The 24,315-nt window shown below is 52.8% G+C and overlaps 2 protein-coding genes and 1 long non-coding RNA gene across 3 annotated transcripts in view; 2 read left to right on the forward strand and 1 right to left on the reverse strand.

Moving 5' to 3' along the window:
• The window catches only part of Ccnyl1 (cyclin Y like 1), a 33,441-nt gene extending 27,089 nt beyond the window's left edge, over nt 1-6,352 (forward strand). The window contains exons 9-10 of the mRNA XM_005005766.4: nt 2,426-2,588; nt 3,856-6,352. Coding sequence (XP_005005823.1) covers nt 2,426-2,588; nt 3,856-3,966 — 274 coding nt within the window. The 3' untranslated portion in view covers nt 3,967-6,352. The remainder of the gene's footprint in view (nt 1-2,425; nt 2,589-3,855) is intronic.
• Nucleotides 6,353-10,336: 3,984 nt separating this feature from the next.
• Nucleotides 10,337-16,939, reverse strand: Fzd5 (frizzled class receptor 5). Its single transcript, XM_013157732.3, has 2 exons — nt 16,380-16,939; nt 10,337-16,149 (listed from the first exon to the last, which is right to left on the reverse strand). Exon 2 carries the CDS (start codon nt 15,909-15,911, stop codon nt 14,154-14,156), a length of 1,758 nt encoding a protein of 585 aa, XP_013013186.1. The 5' UTR covers nt 15,912-16,149; nt 16,380-16,939; the 3' UTR covers nt 10,337-14,153.
• A 99-nt stretch (nt 16,940-17,038) lies between these two features.
• Nucleotides 17,039-23,215, forward strand: LOC134473304 (uncharacterized). The gene is made up of 3 exons (XR_010043505.1): nt 17,039-17,479; nt 19,247-19,345; nt 19,711-23,215. It is a non-coding gene; the product is annotated as an uncharacterized LOC134473304 (long non-coding RNA).
• Nucleotides 23,216-24,315: the final 1,100 nt, after the last annotated feature.

Genomic DNA, 24,315 nt, shown 5'->3' on the forward strand with positions numbered 1-24,315 from the left:
TGCAGTGATGGCTACATGGGCCGGGAGCCCCCAGGGGGCCCTGTGGCAGCTGAGCAGCACTCTGGGGCCCCTGAGCTGCCTGTGGGACAAGGGGGACTTTGCTCTGTGTGAGGCTCCTCACAGGTGGCACCAAGACACCAAAGAGATGAGGGCTTCCATCTGGTCCAGCCGCCATGCAGGGCAGTCTGGTGCAGGGAGGTGGGGAGCAGGGAAGATGTTCTCCAGTGGACTCCAGAGTGCCCAGGTGCCAGCAAAAGCATCTTTGTGAGTGGCATTTAGGGACACTCTGGTCATAGCATTTACAGGAAGCCTGAGATCATGACAAGAGTTTGACTTTGTTACCTTTGCCCACTGTTCTGGATAAGGCTGTGGTTCAGAATCACCACCTGTGCAGCTGAATTGGGGACCTTTAGGACTGAGAAAGGGGTAGGTGGTAGGAGTAGTATTGGGGCGCTGGGAAGACAGACCCCTCCAATGGCAGAGTAACTCGAGTGGTTGCACTGGTCCCGCTGGGTCAGCCGTCCTGACACAGAATATAGTGAAGACTCAAAAACAAGTGGAAGTACTTAGGAAAGTCCCAGAAGCTAAGTGGCTTTGATTGCTCTTTGTCATCAGTCTGCAAACTGGTCCCTTGGAAAAAACAGAGTTTGTCATCTGAGCACTAGCGCTGCAGGATGGCTGCTGAAATTTTCTCAGGACGGAGCTGGCTGGGGCTTTGTTCTAGTTACAAGAGGAGAGCAGCTCCAGGGAAATGTGTCAGCGCAGAAGGCAGAGCCGGCCCCAGCGCCGGTTTTAGAGGAGTTTTGTGTGTGGACAGAGAAATCCCAGGAGCCGCGCCCCTCCTAGGCCATTTTGGTTCATGATCTTTGGAAGTGGGAACGCATGCAGCAATGCTTGATGTACATTTGTCTCGAGCCCCTGCTGTTGTCTAATGGTCTCATTTTGAGTCTTAACTGAAAAAGTTTTTTTTTTAAAAAGCCACGTGTGACATATTTTCCTTAAAAGTTCCACACCATTCTGTGTGTCTCATCAGAATACACTTCTCTTCCAAAGAGTAGGGTAAACCGAGCAGCTCCTGTGCAGAACATTTGCTGTGCTATTCAGCTGATGGGACAGTAACAAAACCTGGAAGCGCCCTGCTCCCGAGGCTACTGCCTTCTACAGGAGGAAGCCTCTTGTCCGAGGATGTTAATCCCATGAAGTACTGGGTTTCTGCAGTTAAATGTATTAGTGTAGAAAAAATAAAAGGGATACTGAAATGCGTTCGTTCCTGTGGTAAATTAAGTCCTGATTAGCTGATTTTGAAAACATCATCTGATTTACATGTCTATAGACAAGGCTCCATACGAACAGGAAATTAATTATGGGAGTAGGATCAGTTTGGTTTTAATTTCAACAAATGAGGAAAGCACATCTCTGCTCGTTTTGGATGCTCCCCACTTAGGACGGGGCAAGCAACCTTTTTCCTTGGCCACTGGATGCTAAAACACTCCCAAGTGTGAATGAAGCCAGGAAATGGCGTGTGTGATAAAACGAGCCTCTCCCGTGTTTAAGTGTCAGTTTGTGTAATGTGACTTTGTGCAGAAACCGCTGTGCAGCGGTGAGGGTGCCGAATGTGAGCCCCTGGGGTCAGGTGGCCGGGCCCGCGGTCACTCTGACACTGCCCCCTCACACATGTGGACTTTGCCGCCGCAGAGCAGGACTTGCTGGACTAAATCCAGGGCTGGCTCGTCCTGCCATGGACTTAGTCCAGGTGAGGCACGGTTTCAGTCTGCCTGCTGAAGTCTCAGAGGAGGTCTGGATTGTCGTGATGACAGTTGGTCACCTGTCAAGGTGGGCAATAACTTGCATTGTGTCCTTTGACACAGCCTTCAGTGCTGGGGCCGGGGCAGGGACTTCCTTCCCCAGCCAGTGCAGCTTATTTATTTATTTGAGATGAGTCCTTGTTGCCTCAAGAGTTTTCCCCCCAGAGATAATAGCGGTGGCTCTAGATGGATCCATTTGTTGCCGTGGTGATGTGCCCACTTCTTTTGTTGGCGCATCTCTACTTCAATAAGCCCCTTCCTGTTATCAGCTCAGTACAAATGTCTGCAGGTTCTTCAGAGCTAATAAACAGCACACATCGCCCTTTCATCTGTGCCCTGCAGCGGGCCTGGGGAGTGAGCGAGCAGTGGCTCAGGCGGCTGCACTAATGGAGCCCTGAGGAGTGTGGCCTCGGGCGCAGCCTTTCCCTCTACCGCCCGGCCAGCCGGAGGGACCACGGGTAGCTGGCCTCTGGAGCGCTAGTGGAGTATTCTAGCTGGGAGCCCGTATGTGCTTGAAAACTGAGTTTAGAGCCATCCTAGCAGAGCAGAATGTGAGGTTTGAGGTAGCCCTGGCCCAGGTGACTGAGACCGCCCCGTGTTGGTTTTGTGTCCCTCCCCAGGAACGAGATGGAGAGGCACTTCCTGGAGCTGCTCCAGTTTAATATTAACGTTCCCGCCAGCGTTTATGCCAAATACTACTTTGACCTGCGCTCCTTAGCAGACGACAACAACGTCAATTTTCTGTTTGCTCCACTCAGCAAAGAGAGAGCACAGAACCTGGAGGTAAGGCTGTGTGCTCCCTGGCGGGCGAGCCTGGGGGGCCACCTGGTGGGGGAGAGTCGGATTCAGATTCACAGGAGTAGCTCACTCAGAGTTTGTGCATCGGCCTGTTTCATACGCGTTCTTTTTGGTTTATATCTTGTACTCTGAGTACTTTGAAGGCAACAATACCGTAATGACTATTGTTCTTATTTGGTTATAAAACTTTGCATTTTTTAAATAAAGTAAGTTCATTAACCCTTTAGCATCCTACTTCCAGTGTCATCTTTCTTTTTTCCCCCCAGTATCAGGGATTGAACTCATGACTGCGCACTTGCAAGGCAGGCGCTTATGCCGCTGAGCTAGATCTTCAGCCCTGTGTCTGTAAAAGATATACATTGCTAAAAATTAGATATTATCTCCTCTTTTACCATTACTCAGAGTATTTTTAGTCATAAGTATCTGTTCATTGGTTTCCCTTTGAACCTCTGCCCTTCTGCATAACCCTGCCCCTAACTTCCTGAAGCTGTGTCGGAATGGTGTCTGCACACACCGCTTATCAGCCATTCCTGACTGACTCACTCAGGCTGTGGCTTCGTGTGCAAACCCGGGGCTTGGACAGAGCACTGGTGGCTGAGCTGAGAGACTGTGCCCAGGATGCCCTGTGTCTGTCTCAGCTACGCGCTGCTTGAGGGAGATGTGTAGCTTTGTGATGGAACTGGTGTTTACCTGGGTCACAGTGGTATCTCTAGGTTATGGGTTTGGTGGGTCACACACAGAGTGTCCCCACTGAGGGAGACGCACACTGTGAAATGGCGCTCGCTCTCCGTGGTCCTGAGGTGGTATCTTAGAGTTGTGCTTTTCTGCCATAATCGGTGCACATTAAAGGAGAACCTGTGGCTGCATCGGGCGTGCAGACCCATCCTGCCCTCAGCTGCACATGTTCCTCACTGGCGGGCTGAGAGAGTTCCCTAGTGATGAGGACTGGGTGGCGGCAGGCCTTCTGCTGTGAGGAGCCTGTTGCAATGCCTTGGATGTCTTTGAGAACCCAGTTTTAAAGTCACTGAGTCCAGTCGTCTTCCTGGTAATCCAGTCGTCACCCTGAAGGACATTACCTTGGTGGATTAGCAAGGTCGCCACCCCTGGATCCTGGCTCTGCAGGCCTCAGGTAGCCACAGCAGCTGGAAGGGTGACGTATCTGAGAACACATGTGTGTGACAAGTCAGTGGCGCTCCTTTTGGTATGACTGGAATATTTTATATTCCATGTGTGTTCTGCTTGTCTTCCCTAGGCCATTTCAAGATTGTGTGAAGACAAAGACTTGTGTAGGGCTGCGATACGAAGATCTTTGAGTGCTGACAACTTCATCGGTGTTCAGCGCTCTAATGCCATCCTCTCGTAAGAGACACGGGGCTAATAAAGTTATGAACCCCTCAACCACACAGCCTGGAGAAATACCCTCTCCTGCCTGGAAACCAGCAAAGTGAGTATTTTCAGCGGAAGACAGACCCCGAGTTCAGGAGACTCTGGACGGTGAAGGTGCACTGCATGGAAGGGAAGGCGGCAGCGCTCTGGCCCTTCTTAGTGTGCGCAGCAGAGATCATGCACAGCAGAGCTCCTCGCCACACGCAGATGCCTGCTCGTGTGCAGGCCAGTAGCTGAGAAGTCGCTGAGGTTTTTTAAATGACTACTTTAAATTTTTAGGTTTTAAGACACTAACAATGTAACTTTGATGTTCCCTGTTGCCCCGTCCATATTGCTGCATATGCCTTCAAAATCAGTGCAGTATTACAGGAAAACAGTAGGGCTTTTTTTAATGACCCAGTGCTGGAAATGGAACCCAGGGCCTAGCCATGTGCTAGGCCAGCCCTCTGCCACTGAGCTGCAGCACCCAGCCCCAAACACGAGGCTGAAACACTTGTGAGGCCACTGAGGGACAGACAGTAGCACTGCTAAGTGCAGCCCCCGCCCCCCCTTGTCGGCAGGCAGTGTGAGGCCTCCCCTCTGGCCGGGACCTAGTGGTACTTGCGTGACCATCTCTTCAGGCTGCTTGTGCCACTGGTGGCAGAAGCAGTTCATTCATGCGTGGGGCGTTGTGCAAGTACCACGAGGGATGCAAGCTGTGCGGCAGCAGGACATCCGAGCTGCGGCCCAGTGTAAACACATTAAGCCAAAAACGGCTGGACAGCGCTGGCCATTCTGTCTCCGTGGGCTCTGCCCACTAGCACTTTGGAGTGTTTAGGGCATCAAGGTAAAGGAGATTACTGTCTACCTTGAGTGGGTCTACATCATATCTCTTGTCAGCCATTAATGGTGCCTCATTTTCTAATAATTTTCCTCTTGTTAAATGTATTAAAAGGCACAGTAAGAACCTGATTTAGGAACATTCGAGTTGGACTTTCCACAGATAACTGTATAAGATTCACTTTGTCAACTTAAAACGAATCCAGCTTAACACACCCTCTTCCTGGAAGGGAACTCGTCCACAGTCGGGGACTTACCGTGTTTCCAGGATGCCAGCCTCGTGGTGTCTGCTGCAGACTCGGACAGTGAGCTATGCAGTGTCCGCAGCTTGCAGCACGGTTTTGAGCTTTACAGTCCTCAGTATGCTGTGCTGCGCCTGGACCCTCCACGGCGCTACAGCAGGAGGAGAAGAGCTACAAACTCACAGAACCTCATTGCAGAGTTTAGTTTTATAAATTGGAAATCCGTGGCTTTCGTTTGTTCCAGTCTCGTAAATGTCAGCCCCAGTGCCCTTGGCCAGCAAGGTGAGGCAGAGTGGACTCAGACCAACTTGGGGAGCATGGCCTTGCGCAGCCAGAGCCACACCTGCACTTCTGGGGGTGCTTCCCAAGCTTGAAGTCGCTCTGTTTTGGGCTCCTTTCTCTCTCCACACAAGTGCCGCCTGTTTTCAAAGTTGTTCTTTGCAGGGCTGTGCTCTGTCTGCTTTGATCACCTGATTTTTCCCCACTCTGGGTTTGGCAGATTATGAAGAACAGTTTTAATTCAAAGTAATTAATGCAAACTAATTGGACTTGATAGCAGCAAGTGATTTAAATATTTTTTAAATCTTCATTTTAAATCTATTTGCCCTATTTTAACTTTTTTTTTTTTCGATACCAGGGATTGAACTCACAACCTCATGCTTGCCAGGCAGGCTCTAATGCCACTGAGCTAAATCCCTGGCCCCCTATTTTAACTGCAATGAACCCAGAACACTTCACAACTTAAAAGGAGAGTATATAATTGAAGCAGATTTACAATAAAATGTGAAGTATTAAATATTACTGTTTCCAATCACACAAAAGTTCTCTTAACCTTCTGAAGTGTAATCCTGGGGTTTTTTATTGTTTTTGAGACAGGGTCTTAACTATGTAATCCAGACTGGCCTTGAACTAACTCATTATGTAGTCAGGCTGGCCGCAGACTCAGCTGCCGTCTTCCTGCTTCAGCCTCGCACTGCTGGGTTCTGGGTGTGCGCACCACGCCCAGCTAACCCACGAGCCTTGCCTGTGAACACAGCCCTTCTGGGCCGGGGAGACTTCTCTCCGTGCAGCAGTGCTTCTCGCTATATTACATGCTGCAGGTTCCATCATTCTTTGAGACAGACAAATGCCGAGTATGGTTTGTACATACTACAATCTACCACCTCAACAGATGGTTCGTGGAGTGTCGAGCTTGGAGATTTGAGTGGTTTGGTTTCAAAAAAAAAATGCTACAACTTAATGTGGTTTTTCTTTCTCATGTTTATATTAAAAGAAAGTCTAATAAATTCTATTTTAATTAAATATGACCGTGTGTTTATATGTCTCTGTTCACATCTGTCCAGAATTTAAATCATTTTTACATTGGCCTTGATGAGTTTTTAATAGTGTTTTCACATTGACCCTACTAAACCTGCTTCCATCCATTCCTCTAGTTACAGTTTAGTAATAAATTTATTTTAAGCACTTTCCCACCTAAAGATAGTTTATTGCACTTAAAGTCACTGGCCTCAATACTCAGTGACAGTACGTTGGATGGCCTCGTTGAAGGTAGGGTATATGAAGGAGAAAGGAATGACAGGCATAGTGTCGAGCTAGAAATTTCAGTGGAATAAGAAAGTGAAGGGACGGGAACTGACTTGGCACAGAGGGTCACTTAGAGCGGGCAGGCGCTCTGACTTCACACTGTTTTCAAAGTCTCTGCTTCAGTTACAAACACAGCATTTGGGTGCCATCATAGTAGTGGTGCAGGCCTGTCATCCCAGCATGTGGGAGGTCGAGGCAGCGCCGGGGTCCTCTGCAAGTTCAAGGTTCAAGGTCAGCCTCGGTCACATAGTGAGTTCCAGGCCAGCCTGGACGCTAGAGACCCTGTCTCAAGAAACAAACCAAACAAAAGGAGCAGGACACTGAACAGGAACCTGTAACTTAAGAATATCACTAACTGCTGTTCCCCATTTCACTTTCACTCTAGAAGGCTGGACAGCCATTGTGAGAATGGGAAAAGGGCAGCTTCACGTGTTGGATACAGCGGCGAGAGTGCGCAAGTCCTGTAACGTTACAGACGTGGGGAAGCACGTTGCCAGGAGGGTGGTAACAGGAAGATTATAAAACAGTGTTTGGCTTCAGATTCTTTTCGTTTTGAGGTTTTGGATTTTTACTATTGCAAAAAGACCTCAAAGAAGAAAACTAAACATCATTGGGAAGACAAAAGGTCTGAGATGTTTGAAGCCAATGCCACTGTAGTTTCCTGGGTCCCAAGTAAGGTTGCCCACTAGCAGTTTCATGGGGTTTATCCCAGTACAGCTGCCGCCCCTCCACCATTGCCCATGCTGGCTTCAAACTCAAGATCCTCCTGCCCGACAGCTGAACATTGGGGTTATATGCGTGTGTACCCCAGGCTCTCATTCCCCCTCATGTCCTCCATATGCCTGCGTGTTTGTGAAATCTAGGCACTTAGTCCTGGGTTTACAGCAACTTGCTGGCTTAATTTTGTACATCTAAAGTATTCTCCGTGTCTGGAAGCCTTTCACTTTCTGTTTAGGTTAGCAGTGTTTTGGAAACTAGCTACAGACACAGGCTAATCACCTCACTACCCTACCCTTGTCACTAGCCACATTTAGTGTGACCGCTCACTGTCCTCACCCAGAAGCTGCACTGAGTATGGAACCACTTGGAAAAGCACCCCAGGAAAGGGCCAGTTTCAGTACAGAATCTGTAGACTGCAGCCAGTAACTACCAACAAGTCAAGCATTAGAGCAGTCTTCACTGCCAGCCACTTACCAACCTGGGAGGCCTGGCATTGTTGGAAAACAACACATCTTGAGTGGGACCTGTTCCCCCAAACACAGGCCCAGCCCTTCTGGCTTCTAAGGCAGCTTTCACTGAACTGTTCTAAGTGACTTTAGCAAGTAAAAGAACTCAGACACACTATGAGGTACATTTTAGGAATGCCAGTTTGTAGTTTAGACTCTCTAGGGTATTAGGACAGCTGGGAACGTATGGGGACTGAATCCTGAGTGCCATGGGGGGGGGGGAGGTGTTAACACTAAGAGGAACAGGTTTGGTGACTTCACACTTGCCGGGAGGGCTGAACAGTTTGCATGTCATGAGAGAAACCAGTGACAGCCCCAGAACCGAAGTCCTTGGTAAGACAGTACCTGCTTCAGAAGACCTCAAACGATATCCAGATTAGTTCTAGTTTCCAGAAATTGCTCTTTATTTCACCAGTCCCACAGCCCCGAGATGGTGACTCCAAAGCCCCAGAGTGGCCTTCACCTTCCACCAGCGCTCTGCTGGAAGCTTGTGACCACTTACAAAGCAGGAATACAGGCTCGCGGCAATGCAGGTTGTATTTGTGGCAGTGCTGCGGGTTAAAGCCAGAGCCTTTGCCTGAGCTTCAACCCTGGCCCTTTTCGCTTTCTGAGGTAGACCCTGTCTGAGAACTGCCCGGGGAAGGCATGAGCTTGTGGTCCCCATGCCTTGTGTGCTGGGACTGCAGGCCTGGGCCTGGGGGCAGCACAGGGTTCACACAGCACGGGCTCAGTAGCCCTGAGTGACCCCCTTGCTTGCTCTCCTGTGGCCCAGAAGCAGCTGTCCCCCGCCAGATTGTGTTAGCAATCTGCTGACCTCGAAGTCCTTGGTATTCCATCTTCAATCCAGGCCCAAACTAGGAGCACCCAGCCTCCATTTCTAAAAATCACAACTATTCATTCCCTCCACCATTCCTCGTGTGCTTTAAAACTGCATTCCTCTTTCTTTGAGGATGGGACAAATTCAGCTCTTAGTTCAGGTGTTACAGTGATTCTCAGGATATGGTCCCCAGACTGTGTGCATCTCATCAACTGAGATGACTGTGAAAAAAACAAGGCTTTTCTGTTGCCATGGACTGGATCCTAAAGCGGATGGCATCTAGGGTAACAGTAGGGTGCCGTTACAGCAGGTCCCCTGAGATGGCCAAGATGTTCACCTTGGAGCCATACAAGAACTCTAGTTAATCTCTGCAACTTAAAAGTTTGGAGTAATTTTAAATTTATAAAAAAAAAAAGATTCTAAATTTAAAAGTTTTAAGTTTCTTGGGGCTGGAATCAAGGTGGAACAATATGACCATCCTACTGGGGGCCTGGGACAGTTCCCACACATGGTGCAAGCTCCCTGGTATATTGGTTGTGCTTGCATGTTATTACCTCTCTGAACCCCAAGATATTCTCACTGCTGGCACCCCCTTTTCACAGAGGAGAACAGTGAGCTATGAGACCAGTGCTCACCTGGTGCCAGGAGCTCTGTACTGCCCGGTCTACACAGGACCCTTCTTTCTGCCTCTGCCCTCTGTCTCATTGTGACAAACTGAGCAGCTCCAACTCCGTCTGTCAGGCCAGTTGTATCACCTAGTGTCCACCCTCCAACTTCCTAAGATCTCCCTGCTCCCAACAGTGACTCCCTCAACCGCCGCCTCAGCCAGTGAAATGAGCCAGGAGCAAACAAAGGGGAGAACCACATCCTACACATGGCCGTGGGGCAGCTACTGCCACCACCCTGCATGTCCCTTGTACAGAACATTCACCTTGACTGCGAGTGACCCGTTCTGGCTGTCACCCACATCTGCACGGATCTGTGCCATCACCACGCTGCATCTGAAACTCCTGACCACCCAGGTTTTCCCACAATGCCTCAGAGCGTGGCTGGAGGACACCGGCTGACACTACCAAGTATCAGTGTGAGGGACTTCAGCACACAATGCCGGCAAAGGCACACCTGGCAATGCCATGTCAGCAGAAGGGGTTGGATGATGGTACCCAGCGTCTCTGCAGGTAAACCGGGAGGAGTCCTTATGAAGCCAACTTCCAGGCTCCCTGACGAATCCAGAGCTGAATACCTAGTGTGGACCCGACCCCATCCCTCCCCAGATACCTCACACGGTGCCTGTCTACAGACACAGCTCAACAGGCTGCAGTTGTAGCTCAGCAGGATAGCATCTGCCTGCCAAGCACAAGGTCCTGAGTTCGATTCTTGGTACTCCGCACCAAAAGAAACCACACAAACTGGACAGTATCTCCATTCTTCCTGGAGCATCCTTCAAGTGAGTAATAAGACCTTCCGAGGATGGATCAGTAGGACATTTCAGGTGACACATATATTAATTAGTTCTTCCAGTGATTGGATTTGTCCGGTTTTACTTACTAATAAAAGTTTGCTGCTTATATTTTAGTGAGAAACCTGATTATGATGTTAGAATCCACATTGCATCAGACACCCTTAGAAAAACAAGCAGAAGAAACTTCTAACAGCACCTTTTAATTTTCTTTACCATTGCTTTAATGCATTTTTAAAAAGTTATCTACATTAATTGGGAACAAAGAAACAAAAATAGACATTTCTTTGTTTTTCATAAATAACTAATCTCCATATTTGATAAAAATCTCAAACCATTATTTTACCTTCCCACAAATATAATACATACAAAATTTCTCTGAAATAATGTCAACAAGTTATCTTGAGACTAACATAACCACAGATAATTGCTACTGACTTCCAGGAACAAAAGAAAATGATAAAACCTCATCAGGATGCTCTGAGTTTCATGAGCATTATAGATTCAGAATTATAATCATTTGCCAGTAATAATTTATAGATTCGAGTTGATTGTCTACAAATAAAATACTGCTGGCTCTGACTTGTGAGTTCTGGCTGTCCTGGCCTGGCCAGCACTGGACGGGCGGGCACCCCGAAGACATGGACATCATCCCAAGGGTCGGAGGCCCTGGACTCCAGCTACCGGCGCGGCGAGCGCCTCCTGTGGCTCAGTAATAGATTCACCTGCACCAAACCCGTATGGAAAGTCACTAAACCTCTCATATATATAATATATATTATGTATATGTACACACACTGGCAAGACACACATACTATACACACAGTGGGGAGCAACACGAAGGGACATGTTGTAAATGATGTACCACAGACACACATTATGCTGGCCGAAAGGAAATCCTGTCACTGTCGTCAAGCATCTAGAAGCTTATGTTAGTTTGCAGTTTGCAGTCAGCACGGCTGCTTCCATTCAGCCTACTTCTGCCCTTCTTTAATGTCTTGGCAACTTAGAGAACTGTCCTGCCCAGCCCAGGATCCCTTGCTGGAACTCTGGAGACCAGCAAGGGCCCACAGAGGCAGCGGCCACGCCCAGCTCCTGCTCCCGGCACCTGCCCAGATCTGTGCTACACTCCATCGAGCCTGCACATTCGGTGTTAGAAAGCAGTCATTCAAAGCTTTGTCCCTCCTTTCCCGTTGGTCTTTCTGTAGCACACAAAAGTGAAAGGAGCTTCTTAGCAGGGGGAGCAGTTCATTAAAATACACAACTGCTCTTCCGAGCGGTGGGGGTCCCATTCTGCCTGCAGCTCTGAAGGAGCTGCGTGTGCCCCAGGCTTCTCCCCACAGCCTGAGCCCAGAGGAGTGCGGCCCGGGCCCAGGAGGGCCCAGCCTAATGAACACCAGCTCTGCAACAGGGCTGTTGGCACACGATTTAAGCTTGCACATGCACACAATTTTACACACACACACACACACACACACACACACACACACACACACACACAGGCCCTGGCCACTGGTGGTGGTCATATGAAAATCTCGACAGAATAACCAATAAGGCACCCATAGAAAGGATTTCAGACAGCTTCAAAACGGGAGGAGGAACACGATATAAACTCTCAGAACTGCCTACTTGGTGCCCACCCGATTCCCGAGGCCCAGCTGCCGTCAGTGACACTCTCCCAAAGCTCCGCCCCTTCACCCAGGGCACAGGTGGCGCTTTACACGGAGGGTTGCCCAGCAGCCTGGAGGCGTCATGGCGTGTGAAGGTGGGCCTGAGTCCTCCCCAACTTTGCCAAGCTGCCTGAGAAGAAGTGGCTGGACTTCCCCTAGCCTGTCATGCTGGCTGTTTTCATCACAGAGTGGAGCAAAGTGAGTCTGGGAGGAAGACAGCTGTAAATAAACGCAGACACCCTCTCGGCAGTCAAGGTGAGGATGTCAGTGAGGCCTGAGAGGACCAAGTGGGATCTTCCTCTTCCAGGGTGGCGGAAAGGAAGTGGGAAAGCCGAGGAGAGGAGAGAGGACATGGAAGGGTGCCTCTGAAACCAGACCTCCAGAGCATCTCCCAGCGCATGCCAGGGACAGTGACCAAAGATAGCAGATCCCAGGAAGACCAAAGGAGACAGAGGTCAAGGCGCTCAGGAAGGTCCTCACTGAGGATGGAAGAGGGTCTGGGGCCCTACTGCAAGCTTCGAGGAAGAGGCTTCTGGAAAGGAATACGGAAAATACAAGCACAAAGCTCCCAGCTACGGGTGCTAGGTTTCCTGGAATCCACCAAAACTTTAATTTTGATCCAGCTGGTTTTTAAAAGAAATATCAGCAGCTTTTAAAAGGTCTTTCAGCTGAGGAGGAGATGTCTCTCCACCAGCTAAGTATTTAAATTCCCACTTATCTACTCAACACCCATGCAGTAAAATTAGCCCAGGCTGAAATTTTACATTTCCAACTTCGGTGCAAATGAAGCTGGAGGGCCAAGTTTTCGGTTGTTTCCCTAGCAATGGCTTGGGCCATTTAGGGTCCCTTCAGCCCAGTCCCCAGCCAGTCCTGTCCTCGGGTGTTTTGTCTGCCGCTGTGGCGCTGCCGCCCCTCCCCCAGCCACGGCCTGGGGCGCATTTGAACAGACTAGGGAGGCAAACAGAGCGAACAGCAGCTTGCGTGTGCTCGGGCATGTTTGTCAGTGTGCAAGCTTGCACACATGCAGGGAGGACCGTTACACAGATGAGGAAAGCGAGCTGAATTTGGCGACAGCAAAGGAGCGAGTGTGTGTGGGCGCATCAGCGTAAGAGCTTACTTAGAAGAGGACCAGGAACAGAAAGCGGAGTAAAGTTTTCTTCTCAACGCAACAAGAGCTGATGATATCTGAGGGCGTACGCAGTGATGTTGTGGGTTTCGACTGTTTTCTGAGATTCTGGATTGCGCGCCTTGAGGCTCTGGGGACATCTGGCCCCAAACCAGCCCAGCCCAGCTCAGGGTCACACTTGTTTTCCTTCCCAGCGGCCAGAGGCGCTCCCAGGTAGCGGCTGCCCTCCCCCAGGCTGCGCGCACGGCTCCAGGTGGGTGTGGTTTCTAATCAAACTCGCCAGGAGCGAGGAATAAGAAAAGCAAGAGGCTGCTTAGCATGATAAAGGGGGGGGGGGCAGATAAGAGCAGCACTGGAACTGTGCTTTAATTCCTGCAGGCACGTCCGTTTTAGTCCCTCAGCTTTCTAAAAAGGGAGCCCCTTTTAGTGATGATCCCTAGCGCTTTTTAAAAAGGGTGTGGGCTTACTCCCACCGAGACTGTAACACAAGTTCTTTTAAAAAGGAAATAATAAGGGATCAGCGGAGCTGACCAGGAACCATTGGCTCCCTCTGCCCGGTTCCAAGCTCACCCCGGGCTCTCCCTGCGGCAGTGTTTACATGGGCACCCAGACACTCCCCACCCCACTCAGGACGGGCCGAGGGCTCCGCCGTGCGCGACGAAGCCAGAGCTCCCTACGCAGAGTTCAGGATGCAAGCGGAATCCCCGAGCGCCAGGCAGGGGTGGGGTGGGGTGGGGTGGGGTGGGGGGACACAGGAAGCGGCCAGCAGCCCGGGGCTCCTCGGGCGCGAAGCCTAGGCAGGAGAGCCGCCCTCCGCGCCTCCCCGGCACGGCGACCCCAACTTCCACTGTTCACATTTTTTCCAAAGGACACGCTTAGGAAACGTGTTTTCCCATCGCAAACCACACGGTTCACAGACAACTGAGCCACGCGGAAACTCATCACAACGCCCACCTCAAGACTGCAAAGCACCCCCCAAAACAAAGGTAAATGGTGTTGCCAAAATGCAACAAAGTTTAAAAATTAAACCTACATATAAATTAAAAAGAGGGCTTCTCTCAAGTCGGCAGTAAGAAACGCAAAACCACGCCCAAGAGCTGCGCCCCTCGGAGGCCGCCTGGGTCCCCCGGGAGGGGGCGTCAACACCACGGCGGTAAACGGAAGTGACCTTGGAAAGCAGCCCGGCCGCCCCTCCCCCGCGGGTCCCCGGCGGGCGGGCTCCTATACGTGCGACAGGGACACCTGCTTGTGGTAGGTGGCGGCGGGGCCCGGGAGCCCGGTCCTGCCGGTGAGCGCGGCGCTCGCCTCGTAGTCCCCGGCGGCCACGGCGCCACCGCCGCCCTTGTGAGCGCGCCTTGGCCGGCAGCAGCAGCGGCTGGTGAAGCGGCGCCACGACTCCAGCGTCTTGCCGGACCAGATCCAGACACCGGACGTGATGCCCACCACGAGACACATGAAGTACTTGAGCATGAGCACCCAGTACTCGGGCTTGGCGCGCGGCTGGCCGGCGTCGCGGCCCGGGCAGGCGCAGGTGAGCGCCGCCTCCCAGCTCTCGCGGTAGTGCTGCTCGTACAGGTAGCAGACGACCACGATGCTGGCGGGCACTGTGTAGAGCAGCGTGAAGATGCCGATGCGAATCATCAGCTTCTCCAGCTTGTCTGTCTTGGTACCGCCCTGCTTGATGACGCTACGGATGCGGAAGAGCGACACGAAGCCCGCCAGCAGGAAGAGTGTGCCCACCAGCAGGTAGAGCACCAGCGGGCCCAGCACGAAGCCGCGCAGCGAGTTCAGGTTTTGGTTACCTACGTAGCAGATGCCAGCCACGGGGTCGCCGTCCACGGAGCTCAGCGCCAGCGCTGTGATGGACTTGACACTGGGGATGAGCCAGGCGGCCAGGTGAAAGTACTGCGCATAGCCCGCGATGGCCTCGTTGCCCCACTTCATGCCTGCGGCCAGGAACCAGGTGAGTGAGAGGATGACCCACCAGATGGAGCTGGCCATGCCGAAGAAGTAGACGAGCAGGAAGACAACGGTGCACAGCGCGGGGCCTGTGGTCTCATAGTGGATGTGGCTGTGCTCCCGACTGCAGGCCACGCTGGCGTGACCCACAACCAGGCGCACCAGGAACCCCAGCGACACGCACAGGTAGCAGGCCGACAGGAAGATGATGGGGCGCTCGGGGTATCGGAAGCGCTCCATGTCAATGAGGAAGGTGGCCACCGTTGTGGCTGTGGAGAGAAAGCACAACACCGACCACAGGCCGATCCAGAAGGTGGCAAACGTGCGCTCGTCAGCGCTGAAGGACGGCTGGTAGCATGGCACTGCGCAGTTGGGCACCTGGCCGGTCCTCACTTTGTTGTAAAGTGGGTGAGACTCCTTCAGGATGGGTACGAAGGGCTCACGGCACGTGCAGACTGCCGGGGCGCCCCCACTGCACTCCCCCCTGGAAGAGGGGGCTCCTGGCGGGCCCGGGAGGGTAGGCTTGGGCACCAAGGACCTGGGGGGTGCCGTGGTGGCCTCGCTGCGGTTGTAATCCATGCACAGGACCTCGGCATCGCGGCCCAGCACCGGCAGGCGGTCGCAGCTCATGCGCTCCGGCCAGGCGAAGCCGTACTGGCGCATGAGCGGAGAGCAGCCGGCCTTGGCGCGCTCGCATACCGAGCGGCAGGGCGGCAGCGGCTTGTGGTAGTCCGGCAGGCAGATGGGCGTGTACATGGAGCACAGGAAGAAGCGCAGGTCCGGCGAGCAGTGGATCTCCACTAGCGGCCAGAACTGGTGCACCTCCAAGCCCGCCTCGTCCTGCGTGTCGTGGTTGAACTGGTTGGGCATGTGCGTCAGGTTGTAGCCGATGCCGCGGCACATGGGCACCGTGATTTCCTGGCACACCGGGGCCTTGGACGCTGCCGCCGCCCGGCCCACCAGCTGTGCCAGGAGCAGCAGCAGCAGCGAGGGAGGCGCGCATGGGTCCGGCCGCGCCATCGCCCCCGCCCCCGCCCGACCTCGGCCTCCCGCGCCTTGCGCGGGGCCCACGCAGGCCGAGGAGTGCGGGGCTGCCCCCTCCCGGGCGCCGCGCGTGGCGCCGGGGCTGACAACCTGTTGGTTTCTTTTTCTCTTAAAGAAATCTGTCCAGAGACAAACTGCTTCGGCCAGGCGCTGTGGCTCCTCGCAGGATGGGGCCGGGGAGGGACAGTCGGGCTCCGATCCCAGGGGAAGGACTCTTGGAAAAGAAAAAACAGCGACCACGACTCTCAGAGGGACAGCACGGCTGGGTCCCGGGCGGAGGGCTCCGATCTCCAAGCTACCCCCCTCTTCCCCTCGGGACCGAGTGCTCGCTCCCGGGACCCTCCCTCTCTCGGCCAGGCCTCGGGACTGGAGCTCCGGGTACCCCGGAAGGAGGCAGAGGGACGGGGACGGGGGCTGGGAGCGAGGGAAGGCGCGGGCTCTCACCTCTGGGGATCCCGCCGAGAGGGCCGAAGTCCGCAGCCAGCCTGATCCCCGGTCACTCCGCTCAGAAGCGGGATCCCGGGCGCGCCGGAGCGGGGAAAGTTTAGCGACAGGCCGGGTCACCGCGGCGGCGACACATGCTAGCAGGTGGGGCGGCTCAGAGAGCGAAGCGCCCTCCGAGCTCGGCCGGCGCAGGCCAGTCTCTCGCCGTCCTTTCCTCTGGAGCCCCCCTCATGGCCCGAGCGGCGCGGGGCGAGGACAGGCCGCGGGGAGTCGGGTGGGGGCACAGGCCGAATGAGCCCCGCGGCACCTGGCGGGGCAAGGCGGTGCGCGGCCGGGGATCCAACAGTCGCGCCGGCCGGGCCGGGGCTGCACGGTAAGCGCCCGCCTCAGCCAGCCGCTCCCCGGCTCCCCTGCAGGGGGCTCCGCGCTCCAGCAGACACCCGGGGCAGTGGCGGCGCTCGGGACGCGCCCGGCTCGGCTCCTCCCCGCGCTCTGCGCCCCTCCGCCTACCTCCCGCTGGCACCGAGCGGCGTGCAGCGGCGACAAAGTCCGGGCCGGGCCGACTGCCCTCGCGCTCGGGCCGGGTCACCTGCCTCTAAAGCCCGCCCGGAGGCCCCGCCCCGGCCCCGCCCCCGGGCTCGGAGTCCAGGGACCGCGGCGCCACGCTCCCACTCGGCCCCGCCCACTTCCCCGAGGGCTCGCCCTCTCCCCTGGCGCCCTCGGGCCCCGCCCGGAGCGGCCGCTGCAGAACGTTGGCCAATAGTGGGCCGGTAAAGGACGGAGGCGGGGCGAATGCTAATCACTTCGCCTTGAGAACCTGGGCGGGAAGCCCGGGCTTGAGGTCCCTCTGAGCTCCTGGCACGCGCTCGCTTCCTCCTGGGGCGCCACTGCTGCGAACCTCTGCTCCCGAGACCCCACTGAGGCTCCGGTCTGCGTCCTAGGGCGCTGTGTAAAAACTACAGTCCCCTCTGTCTCCCTCCTGCGCTCTTGTATTGGGCAAAGAGCCAATACTTAGCCCCTACCTTGTGCTCAACATCCCCTAATCGACACTAACGCAAAACCTGAGACCCTTACAGTTGCGAGACCAGTGCGCGTCACAGGTAGGACAGCGAGCCTTTCCACCTTGGGCCCAGAACGCGAGCTCACACAAGCCAGGGACCTCGGCAGGCTTGGTCCCCGAGGGGCCTGGCGCCTGGCAAGCACCCCCACCCTTCCCGCGGACCTTCCGTGGCCCCCAGGCCCCGACCTTTATGTTGACAAAGTGACTTTCTGACTTTGGAAGACTCCTGGAATGTTACCCTTATCAGCCAGTTTTCTAATCCCAGGCAGGTCCGGAGTCGCTCACAGGTAGCTGGGCTCAGGGCTCTGTCCTGGCCGCGCCCCCGGGCTCCCCGCTGCAGAGCCGGGCTCTGAGCGCCGCGGGGATGTGGGGGCACCCGGAGCGGGCGGGGCGCCCCCGGGGGGGGGGTCGTTAGGCTGCATGTTTTCAGTGTTCTGCAGATGCCTCTGCTGCGTGTTCTAATCATGTCGGAAGACAGGTGTTGAGCGTGCTGGCCGAGACGGTTTACATTGTACCTCCGTCCCATCCCCGCCTTCACCGGGAGAAAAAGGCTTGGAAACGGGCAGGGGGTACCGAGGCTTAGACTCATTGCGAGGTACAGTCGGTTATCTGGGTTCCTTGTGCACAGACCAGGAGGCTAAGTGCAGAAGAGCCACTTCCCTCCTGCTCCCCCAACAGACTTTGTGGAAAATAATATTAACCCCAGCCTCGAGGTTAAAAAGGAATAAATATCAGTGACTGCACAGATGTCAGAAGCGTTAGTGGTGTTTACACTGTGCACCCATCTTCCCGTCCCTGAAATTCTACAGGTGATCATGCTGTAGCTCGTTTGTTCGGGGGACTGCTTGGCCCCTGTACCGCAAACATCGCGGTTGAAAATTACAGGAGCTGGAGAGCCGGGGTGCTGTGGAGCCGCGGCCAAGGGGAGCCGGGGAAGGCAGCGTCTGCGCCTGCGCGGGGGCGAGGGCGGGGCGGCCGCTCGGCGCGCTTCTGGCCGCCGGCGCGTTCTGGGGTCGGACAAGTGTTGGCTAATAATAAAAACGACCTGAAGCCGGAGAATGTTAGTCACTCGCGAAGGAATTCCGCCAGAGAGCTGGTGTTAGTTCACCGCGCTCTGACTCAAGCTGGGTTATCAGCTGATGTGTATACCTTCTCTATTTACAGCAAAAACCTTAGTTTTACAGTGAGATCTTTAAGAATGATAGAAGACAACGCTTCCATAAAGACTTATTTTGTATCTTTTTCTACCACTTTAATCTTTGCTTTTTCATATATTGCTTCGGATTAAGGGCGATTTTTAATATGCTGCATAGTGTGTCTTAGCCAGGATGTTAAATAATTCATAACATTTTACCTCATTTAATCCTTGTGGCAGTCAGATGAAGAAATTGATACCAAAAGGACTTGCAGAAAGTTATTTAATACATGGAAATGGTAGAAATAAACATTTTACATGTCATGATGACTCATAAAGATTGGTTATTAATGATGATGATAGAGAAAATTGCTAAGAAAGTAGATTTTTTCACCCTACAACAGTGAGGCATTGCAGATAATAGCTTGATTTAGCTATTCTACAATGTATATAATTTTGTTGTCAATTAAAAAATTAACAAAAATTTCTCCTGAGTAAAATTGGAAAACACTTTTTTAAAATGGTGCTTATTTATTTGTTTTACGGTGTGGTGTGCTAGGCAACGGCTCTGTGTGCCCAGCCCCGCAGTTGCAGTTCTAATGCTTTAGAACATTACCAAGCACCCTCATCTGTTGACGCCCACATTTCTCTTTCCATTTTCCATCCTTACAGCCGTTCAGCAAACCTCGAATTTCTGAACTGAAGATCTTGTTGCCATTTTGAACATTTTTCTACAGAGCCTAACTGATGAAATTCAGCTGAGAGTTGAAGGTATGTTTAGTGATTGTTGAAACAGAACAATGGGAATGTTTCTTTAATAAGTGTGACATTACCTAAGTTTGGAAGTTTTGATTTTGGATTTTGTCGCCAGGGAATAATTATAGCATATAAAATTTTACTAGGTGTATGTTCGTACGTGCATTGTTTTCAAAGCTGTAGGAATGAACAGATAGCTCTTGTATCCTGTTTATTTTGCAGTTCTGGGGGTTGAACACAGGGCCTTTGCACTGAGCTACATCGTGTGTGTGTGTGTGTGTGTGTGTGTGTGTGTGTGTGTGTGTTGAGACAGGGTCTTGCTAAATTACCCAGGCTGCAATTGGATCTGAACTTATGACCCTCCTGCTTTAACCTCCCAGGGTCCTGGGATTTCAGGCACACACCACCATGTATGTTCTTTACTCTCTTGAACCCTGGGGCAGAAATGGCATGCTGCATACAGACAGCGTCGGCAGATGTGAGTGACAGCTGAGGTGGTACCGAGCGCTTGCACACAGCCTTGGCACGTGACCTGTGTGTCTCAGCTGGGCCCAACTCTGTTCCCTGCAGCAGCATTGGGTCCAAACTCTGGCTTTGCCCTTACTGACTGTGCCCCTTGGGTCTTCCCAGTTTTCGGTGTTCTCTTTGGTATGTTACTTTAACAATGCAAAGAAACATGATTTTCAGGTGTGCTGTATTTCTGAGCATGTGCTATGATGCCAGCTGTGTTTAGCGCGTGGCTGTTACTGAGTTCAATCCGAAGCACAGACGGTCTCGCTTGCCTGGGATCGAAGTGCGCGCACCTGACATCAGCAGCCATTGTGTGTACAGGAGCCTGCACAGCCAGGGACCCTAACATCTGCCATGAGCTCAGCATCTTCCCGTCCTATCAGCCTCGAGCGGGTGAGAAGCCAGCGCGCTAACCTCAGAACCGTTTGCAGTTCCACAGCGTGGTAAGTGGACGAATTCGGCTGTGACCCTCCGTCCTCCTCCCGCACCATGGTGGGGGTAACAGGAGAGGAAAACTGCGCCGCCCCCCCCCCCTTAGTCAGTGCCTCCCAGCTACGGTTTAACTGCCTAGGAAGCCGAAGAACCCCGCGCCTGACCCGCTCTTAAGTGGGGATTTCTGGCCGAGGATCCAGATATTAGGGTTTTTTCTTGTTCTTTTTGTTGCTGTTTAACCGTGAGGTGATTCTGATTTTCACTAGGCTTGAGAACCCTGGAAAGCTGTTTTGGGTGTGGTGCCTAGCTAGGTCTTTTGCCAAAAAGGGATTAACAGCTGGGTGTGGTGTTGCATCCCTGCACTCCTGGTACTCTGGGAGGCTGATGCCTGAGGGCTGCAAATGCTTTCTCAGCAACACTGCCATGCAGGGGAAGGAGGTGGGCTGGGGATGCAGCTCCAGGTGCGGGCCCTGGGTTCAAGTTCCAGCACCACAAATAATAGTAATATGAAAAATTAATCACATTGGTGTGGGAAGTGGCGTCTTCCCAGAGAAGGAACAGACCCGCGCTCTGGGCACCTGAGTCTGCTTGGGTGGCAGGTAAAATTGTGGGGAGCAGTGGAATTGTGGTAAAAATGTATTAGCAGTAATAAAAACCATAATACCAGCAAAAGAGGGGTGCTGAGGGTTTCCTGTATGTGTTTCACATAATCTGTGCTCACCTTCTTACATATGTCACCTCTCTTACCCCAGGGAGCTTGTGAGGTATATATCTATCTTTAAATTTTATTTTAAAGAGAGAAAAACAAAAATAAAAACAGTAATATAGTTTCAAAACGGGGTAAGAAATTAACAATGGGCCGGGCATGGTGGCTCACGTAATCCCAGCACTTGGGAGGCTGAAGTGGGAGGATCGTTGTAAGTTCAAGACCAGCTTGGGCTACAAAGTGAGCTCAAGGCCAGCCTGAACTGCATAGCGAGACCCTGTCTCAAAAAAAAAAAAAAAAGAAATTAACAGTGGTTAATATATTGCATATTGTTGTCTTCAGTGAACTAGAAAAATTAGTATAATTGTATATTTATGTGAAATACAAGTAGATAGATGTTTATTTTCTTTTTCCTTCATTTCTCCTTCCTCTTATCCCAGTTGTTCTTTCCTTGTGAGCAGTTCCTTTCCCTTCCCCAGTATCTATCGAAGATTTTGTATCTTAGTTTCTTACACTAGGGAGACAAGATGATGCTTACCAGGCACATCTGATCTATTTTACTTGTGAGTATGGCCTCTGTCTGCATCCATTTACCTATGAAAGCCTCAAATTCATCCTTCTTTATAGCTGAGTAGTGCTCCATTGTATAAAAACCCATCTGTGAGGTTATGTCTGAGGGTGAAGAAACAGGCTTAGGTCAGCCAAGTAGCTCAGCACGTCTTCCCTCTTGTATTTCCCTGACTTCAGGGCCTGTGCCCACCGCAGGCCTTGCTGTGGGCCTGGCAGCCAGCATGAACCATGCACGGGGTCCTGGGCCCGCCAGCTGCAGAGCGGGGTCCCCGTCCACCTCGCCCCTCTTGGAAGTTAAGTGGAATCTGCAGCTGTGGCGTGGGCCTTGCGTGCAGAGGTCCAGTGCAGGGAAGCCAGAGCCCCAGCTTCCTGCGAGCCAGTAGAGAACTCCGCCTGCAGCCAGTCCCGGTTTCACAGCGCAGCCCGGGGCGCCCCTCGCTCCGCCTGCAGCACCTCTGGGTTCCTGGCAGAGGCAGCTGCAGGTTGCTGAGCATTGATTCTGAGCCAGCGTCGAGCTGGGCACTGGCACCGGGAGCCTACGCAGGGAAGGCCATGAGGACGGAGCAGGGCCTGGGGAGGCCCCAGGCTTGCTGGATGGCCAAGTGCGAGCCTTGGCACTCCGGGGTTTGCCGCAGGAAATCGGAACACTTAGCGTTCAAGCGGAGAAAGCTTTGGGGCTGAACCGGGCTGGGATGCACCCAGCTGCTGGATAGCTGGAGGGGCAGAGGTCGGAGGGCGCACACCACAGTGGCCATGATGTGGGAGTCAGGGTGGCACTTCCACTGCCACTGCATACTGTGTCCCCCCAAACAGGACCTAGTCTTACATTAATTTTTGCTCCAACAGATGCAGTGGGGCTTATTTTCAGGGAATGGCTTATGTTTTCATATGCAACAATCTACCTTTATTCATTTATTCATGTACAGAAGTCTACATTTATCCACATACAGGCATGGCTCCATCTTCCAGAACATTGGCGTGAGTCTCCAGACCCCGAGTCCGGCTCGCTGTGCTTGTGGTTCCATTCCTGGTACAGCCATTGCCCCAGTCTCGTGGGCAGCGATCCGGGTCTGCATGAGGGCTTCGGTCCCATGGCCTGCTTACAGTACGTGGTGCCAGCACATAACACACTGAAGGAGGGAGGTGCGCCTTAGCCGCAGCCTTGTCCACCCCTTCCAAGCACGCTTGTGGCTCCTGTGGCACGTCTGGGCTCCCACCCGTCACTGGGCAGTGAGTCTCTGGCTCATCTGTTTGCACAGGTGTTTATCTCTTATCCAGGGGCACCCACTTGGGTATTTATAAATAATTATAATTTATGTTGTCATTTATTTTAAATATTAATGTTAAGCCAGGCATGGTGGTGCATGCCTGTAATCCCATCACTCGGGAGGCTGATGCAGGAGGATTGTTGTAAGTTCAGGACCAGCATGGGTTACAAAGTGAGCTCCAGGCCAGCTTTAACTGCATAATGAGACCCTGTCTCAAAAAGACAAAGAAAAAAATTAGTATCAATAATATTTATAGTTAACTGTATTAACATTGCTATTTTATGACTTAGTACCTCCGTTGTCTGTTACAGTGTACCTGCTAAATGCACTGATATTTTGACCATCTTCACTGGGGCTTATTTTGGGGTAGGGCTTATATTAAAAGCATCTTGGAAAATCCTGCTGAGGCTTATTTTCTGGCTAGGTCTTATTTGTAGGGAAATACAGCACTGCAGAGCTGGTGACTGGCCACCTGGAGAGGCCACCAAGCCTGGCAGCATTCGCTGCCTCGTAGCATGTCTTCTTGTGATGGGAAATCTTGATGGCCAGTTTGTTGGACTGAGTGACAGCCAGGAAATTAGTAAAGCTCCCTTCTGGGTGTGTCGGTGAGATGCTGGCAGTGCCTGGGACAGCAGACCGAGGTAGCCCCACCCCAGTGAGGGTGACCGTGGCACAGGCTGTGGGCTCCGGCGGGACAGAGGCGGGAGGAGAAGGAAGCTGGCGGTGTGCACTTTCCCCTTGCGCTGTCCCTGCTCCCCGGCTGCCCCTCTGCACCTGCTGCCCTGCTGTTTCTGTATTCCAACTGCTGACTGTGGCCTGAACCTTCCGAATCTCTGAGCCAAGAATCACCTTTTAAACTCTTTACCACTTGGGCGTCGGGTGAAGTGCCTAGTAATGTGCGTCAGAAACGAGAAAGTGTCCGAGCCACCACCCTCCTGCTGCAGCCTGTGGGCAGCTGGGGTTACAGCGCGTGCCACTGCGTCCAGCTATGATTCTTGTCCAGTGTAACCAATCCGTTCTGACAGCGGGTTCTAGGTCAAGATTTTTAAAGAGGGCAGGCCAGTATAACCACCGTGTGATTTATTTTATAGATCTGGGGTTATCTGCTCGCAGATCAGTTCTCCCCACTAGATTCATGTTCTCTCCCTCCTGCATTCCCAGCTCCTTCCTTGGAAGTCTGTATTTTCTAAAGCTAACTGATAGTTCCGAAGATAACTGGTAACTGTGAAAACTTGGCCCAGTCCCCGAATTCCTCTGCAGTGTGACCACGGAGGAGGGCGGGTGGAGGGTCCTGAATCACTTCCTCTTGAATCTCGGGGTTTCAACCCCTACAGTGTATCAGAAACAGTGGTGTAGACAGGTCCTCGGCGGCCGGTTCTCTGGAGCATTATTTCTTTGAAATGCTTCCTCTTGGAGCCCGTGGGAGTGGCCCGGTGCAGTGTCAGCTGAGTGAGCCTTCACATCACCCAGCGGGTGTCTGCTACACGGTCCCCAGCCTC

The sequence above is a fragment of the Cavia porcellus genome, unplaced genomic scaffold (genome assembly GCF_034190915.1).
Source record: "Cavia porcellus strain 051 isolate PalLab524CR breed Dunkin Hartley unplaced genomic scaffold, mCavPor4.1 scaffold_26, whole genome shotgun sequence".
NCBI lineage: Eukaryota > Metazoa > Chordata > Mammalia > Rodentia > Caviidae > Cavia > Cavia porcellus.